The following is a 5,690-nucleotide window of genomic DNA, read 5'->3' on the forward strand; positions in this document are numbered from 1 at the left end:
CCCGATTTTCCTTATTCGAACGCGCCCCAAAACAAAGGCTTTGCACAACACAGAAAAAGAAACGTCGTCTATGGAAGACTCTGCAGAGTGGAGTTCTGTGGCCCTAATGTATGACAGCTGATCAAGTCATCCTTGCCCTTGGCTCGGAGCGGCGGTCGATGCTTATCGTCAAGTCGATTTGCCGACCGGCGGACCGCGGCGAGCTAAGCGGCTGTCCACACCAGTACGCGATGTGCCATGGGAAGCTCCGGGCGGCCCTGGGGGCGCGCACTCGAGGCGCACTGGCGGGCCTCCCTGCTGGGCATGCGGCTGGGGGTCATGCACGGCTGCAGCGGGTGGCCGCCGCGTACGCGAACGTCTTCACGCCAGTGACCAACATCGCCAGGGTCGCAATGGTATACGTGACGGTGGGTGTCTCCGTCTCCCTCAAAGAGAGGGGAGGGGGGGGGGGGGCTGGCTGAGCTGAGTTTTGTATGTTTTTATTTAAAAACTTTACCAGTCGATGTCAATTCGTTCTGAGTTTAACCGTGATGTTATTGAATAAACCTTACAGTTCAATGATTTCTGGTCGAACCTCAGTAAGACCAGCCAATTGCAGACCATAATCCCAGCTAAAGTTTACGAGTTCGTCAGCAGCATGTATTTGTTAGACTACCTGAGCAAGAACGTCGGACTAACACTGATCCAGGTGAGAGGGCGAAAGTAAATCATGTTGTTTTAAGAAGGAGGCATTCTATTTATATACAGTCAAACGCCCTAAATACGGACTAGCGCTCTAAATACGGACACTTTGCTGTGTTATACACTACCGATCAAAATTAGCGGCGCACTTTTTTGAGCCGGCGTATTTTCTAAATCTTTTGAGCTAGAAGGTCGAGATTTGGAGTGTAGGCCTCTGCAGCCCCAAGGGTGAACCAGGGAAGAAAATAAGACCTAAAAGGCTCCGAATTTGTCATTTTAAATGATCGGAAAGTCGAAATGTTTGCTGTACCGACTCAAATTTGTGTCCTCTTTTGAACGGCGTCAGTGAAATCGAATTCGTTCAAACGCACCCCCTGCCCCGTTCACCCCCACCCCTACGAAGGGGTGAGTTGAGGATGACCAAAACTACTGTTATATCCTCAGAGACACCCCCTGTATACACGGAACATGTTCTTTTTTTTTTGGAATCGGACAACCCCTCGGCTAAACCACCCCTAGAACCTGCAACCCCTTTCTGAATATCGGCCATTTAGGACCCTAAGGGTTGAATTTTTGGCTTGAAACCTCAAGGAAAGGTTCCTTTCTTCATTTGAAAGACATCCATGCTGAGAAACCCGGTGTCAACATCTTCAACCCTTTCCCAGGGGGTAGCTACCCCCAACTGGCCCTGCACCCCTTTGGAAGGTGATGGAGGGTAGGGTCCATGCGGATCCGTTAAATAACACCCCAAAGAAGCTGCTCTCATAGTCTCGTGTCGGTCAGACCAACCGCTCCGCTTCCAGACTCGATAAACTGGCAAATCGTTTACAAACTACCCCCAAGTTCAACCTGCCCTGCCGCCGAACTGAGGTGGGGTAGGGACCCCATCCCAAGCGTTTCACATCAGCCCAACCTTCATCTCGAAGGCCGCAGATGAGTCTTGGGCCCCTGCGGTGAGTTTCGCGGTTCGCGGCCGTGAGACGGATTTGAAGACGCTAAAGAACGTGCGCTGAAGTTGGTGATATTGTTGGCAGCTCGGTCACTAACCGATTTTATTCGACGTAAAAATCTTTAATTTTAGGGCAAATTGATTGAGAATATCGCTTTTGTCTGTGTTTAGTGCACTTATACGGACACTCTTACAGAGGGCCTAAGAGGTCCACCGTAGGTGATAAAAATTGTTTAAGGTGGAGGTAGGTGTGTCTTGGTCCTAAGATTTTGTAATTCCCACCGATTTTCTATTTTATCAAAACTACATACCAGGTGGCTGATTAACCCCGCGCACTTCTGTAGTTAGACTGTACAGCACGCGAGTGCGGGCGGGCTTGCCTATCGGCCCTGTCCACGGCACCTTACGGGCTGGGCGAGTAGGCAACCCGCCCGCACTCGTGCGTGCGGTACAGTCTAACTACAGAAGTGCGCGGGGTTAATCAGCCACCTGGTATTTAACAGGCCTTTTCCCTTTAAAAAATCATCAGTATTTAGGGCACTTGACTGTAGCACTCCAATAACTGAATCAAGGGACGTGCATACACTAAATGCCTGTCACACCTCTGTCGCAGGTAGTCATGGTGCGCCACTCCCACGACCTCAGCCTGCTGGTCAGAGCCGTGCTCCTTCACATGAATTCCTTACCGAGTCAGAGGCGCAAGTACAAGACCAGAGCCGCCACCGTCCTCTGCTTTGGAGCGGCACCCCTCGTGTACACCATTACAGCGATCATATACGACGTACGACCGTCGCCAATACACCTGGGGGCCCCTCCACCCGCAAGGCACTCCCTCATTTCCTTACGAACGGAGATTCACGGCAAAGTCTGAGCAAGCTCTCGGATCACAAACTATCTGTAATTCAAATGGAATCGTCTGTGGTATGGATAATTCGGTTGTATTGTTTAGAAGCATTTGACTGATTCTGAAGCTACGATAAAATGTGTTTTTTTTTAACGCATATTTGTAAAGGTGCCCTTACACTCAGCCTGTCCGCTGTATCCACATTGATGTTAAACCGTTTTCAGATACGGTTTTTTATTACCAGACGTTAGAAAATGTGTCCAGGATATACGGTCGTACATTTGATTAGAATTTCTGCCTGAAACATCAACGGAAAATAGAAAACGGACACAGGCGGACACGTCCGCGGACACCGAATACGCTGAGTGTAAGGGCACCTTAATATGAATAAAATTATCTGCATAACACGGACGATTTCATCGTATAGCCTCTATTTCGCTTGCTCAAAATTTTCCCTAAACGGGTTGTACGAAAAAGTCCATGATTTCCTACAAATGAATGCACAGAAGTGTTCAAAATGAACGCAGAAATTTGTGCAAAAAAGTTTGATTGCTTAAGTTCGTACAAACAAAAGATACAAATCCAGTTATTGTGTAAGCTACGGCGAAAATAGCTGTACATGTAGTTGATGCACTATGATTCTCCGTATGATTACAAGGCACCGAATAGCTGTCTATGAAATACAACTTAAGACAGAGCTCTCTTATAAAATAAACCACATAAAATGTTATGTGACCACCGAATGAACCTAATGAAATTGTGTGTCACACTTGTGGTTTTTTGTTGTTTTTTTTTTGTTTTTTTTTTCAATGTTCAGCCACACTGACTGGAATACAGGTAAGGCGTTTTATGTCACAGATTACCTACAAGACGGCCGCGGACTGGCTGAAAATAACATACGCCCTGAATGACGTGCTGCCAGTGTTGCTCTTCAGCCTCACCCACGACACGTTCATCCACGTGATGACCGTCACCAAAGACTTCTTAGAAGGCATAGCGGAGGATGTCCAAGAACTCATCAATACGCCGTCTTGGGTAGCGTCGCCTGGGGACACCCTGAGCGCCCCCGCGGCCACGACAACGTGCTCGGTGTGCCTGGCACGCCGGCTAGAAGGAAGGATGTCCTCCCTGGCTAGGAGTCTCCGTGCGCTCAGGGTGCGCTACCAGGTTGTCCACGACAGCGTCCACGCAACCAACCATATCTATGAACTGTTCAATGTGGTCTCCAGTACCTTGACGATGGTCCAGGCCGTGGTCTGTGTGTACAGCGTAGTGATAACAAGTAACGGTAGGAATATAACATTGACGGTAGTGTATTCATTATTATAAAATTAGTATTTGATCGGAAGCGATACAATTTGCGTTCTTGCTCAAACTCAAAAATATTCGATTCGTTAACGTTAACATTTTACACCAGGTATGTAAATTGCAGACCGGTTTCAAGCTCGAGTTTAAATCAAAAATTTACAGTTTTCTTTTGTGCAATACAATGTTTTACATAGTCTCTGTATTCTGGTTCGGTATTATGCTATATATTAAATATGACACCTTTAACAGGCGCTACGCGCTACCTTTGTTTTTCCAGCAACTAGTCGGTGGTTATGGGTAGGAATGTGGAACCTGGTCTGGGCCATGTCGCTTGCAGCTAAGCTTCTGTTCATCTGTATCATTGGCGAGCAGATGCAAAGAGAGGTAAGTCAAGGCTGAGAGGACAGGGCCAAGGAAATGCAGGGATGGTGTTGCTCTTCTGCGTGCACAACCCTATACTTAAATTCTTGTAGAACTGTAGGATAACGACTGCCCTGCAGACGACAATGGCTTATCATCCAAACATGGATCTTCAAATCAAAAGAGAAGTATGTCTTTTTGATTGCAACATCAGAAATTAACACATTGACGAACACTTTCGATATCTTTTATGATTACAGATTTGTGGGTTCATTCAGCAGGCGCAATTGCAAGAAATTCGATTTAAAGCTGTAGATCCCTATTATTTCGATTTGAGTACCATGAAACAGGTAAATATATTTTTTGTGCATCGTCACCGGAGAGTTTTTGAAGTCGTGTCAGAAAAATGCATTCCCTTGTTTTCAGATTATTGCCTCCACCATGGCCTTCATCGTCATTTTAATCCAATTTCCAGCTATGTTATCACTTTTATACAAATAAGTTTCCTACAGTAACAAGCAGGCCCGCCCTTCCGCCAAACGGAGTTGCCAGCTCCACTTCGCTGCGCCGGCAACTCCGTTCGGCAGGGGCCAGGCCTGGAGACGCTTGCAGTTAGCGAATTCCCTTTCGAGGGGGCCGTCTTCGCTCCACGCAGACCCGTGTCGACGCCGTCCCTGCGGCTTTTCGAATGCCAGCTCCTGGCGGGTTCGCAGCCTTTCGTGGACTTTATGCTGGCCGGACACGCTGCCACTCTGGAGGTGGTGGAGTTGGGCGAGTATGCTACGTACTCTCCCGAAACTGTGTCCCTCCTGGCTGCTTTACCGAACCTCCGAATGCTGCAGTGCCCGATGCTTGTCGGACTGGAGGCGCTGGCCTCGCAAGAGCTGCTGACGAAGGTACACCTTGTCGTCAACTATGATGCGGAGATGCCAGCTGCCGTCCTGTCGGCTGCGGAGTTCCTCGGCCGCGCCGCCAAGCAGCTACGCAAAGTCACCCTGCGTGTCGAGGATACCAAGTCCGCGAAGGTCTGCGTGGGCCTCCTGAAGGTACTCGCCCACGAGAAGGCCCAGGTGACGTCGCTGACCCTCTGGGGCTATCCGTGCAAGGAAACCCACAAGCTCCAGCGGATGTTCAGCTTGCTTACCTCACTGCCGGCCCTGAGGAAGCTCAAACTCGAAGACCTGGGCGAAAACGTCCGCCCCACCTGCGTGCACGCCTGGCTGCACTGGGACACGCTCAAGGCGCTCATGTCGGCAAACCCTAGCCTGCGGATCAAATTTTTCTGCGACATACCAAAGCTCTGCCAAGAAGAGCCTTGCGACGTGTGTGCATTGGGCTGTGGAGGTGCGGTGACCTCAGTGTGTCCAGAACTCGTAAGTCGCGTTGAAGTTGATCGTACTTATTGGTTCGATTATTAGGACGAGTAAGATGTGTGCATAAACTGAGGTTTTATTGTGTTATCAGTAACTGTAACAGGTACAAAACTCTTGTCGACTTGAAACTGGTGGTCTTGATGTTTTCACTTATTTTTAAATAAGTGAACTAAAA

At 48.6% G+C, this 5,690-nt stretch overlaps 1 protein-coding gene across 1 annotated transcript; it reads left to right on the forward strand.

Moving 5' to 3' along the window:
* The first annotated feature begins 352 nt into the window (after positions 1-352).
* LOC113211420 (uncharacterized) lies at positions 353-5,690 on the forward strand. Its single transcript, XM_026429780.2, has 8 exons — positions 353-407; positions 554-688; positions 2,244-2,411; positions 3,333-3,762; positions 4,060-4,166; positions 4,256-4,330; positions 4,403-4,492; positions 4,569-5,690. Exons 1-8 carry the CDS (start codon positions 393-395, stop codon positions 4,641-4,643), a joined length of 1,095 nt encoding a protein of 364 aa, XP_026285565.2. The 5' UTR covers positions 353-392; the 3' UTR covers positions 4,644-5,690.

Source organism: Frankliniella occidentalis, unplaced genomic scaffold (assembly GCF_000697945.3).
Source record: "Frankliniella occidentalis isolate FOCC.00 unplaced genomic scaffold, Focc_3.1 Scaffold148, whole genome shotgun sequence".
Lineage (NCBI taxonomy): Eukaryota > Metazoa > Arthropoda > Insecta > Thysanoptera > Thripidae > Frankliniella > Frankliniella occidentalis.

Bases quoted from the DNA above. Each gene is read 5' to 3' on its own strand.
- LOC113211420 (XM_026429780.2), top strand. The intron at 3,763-4,059 runs GTAGGAATATAA...TTGTTTTTCCAG, and splicing joins CGTAGTGATAACAAGTAACG to CAACTAGTCGGTGGTTATGG. The intron at 4,331-4,402 runs GTATGTCTTTTT...TTATGATTACAG, and splicing joins ATCTTCAAATCAAAAGAGAA to ATTTGTGGGTTCATTCAGCA.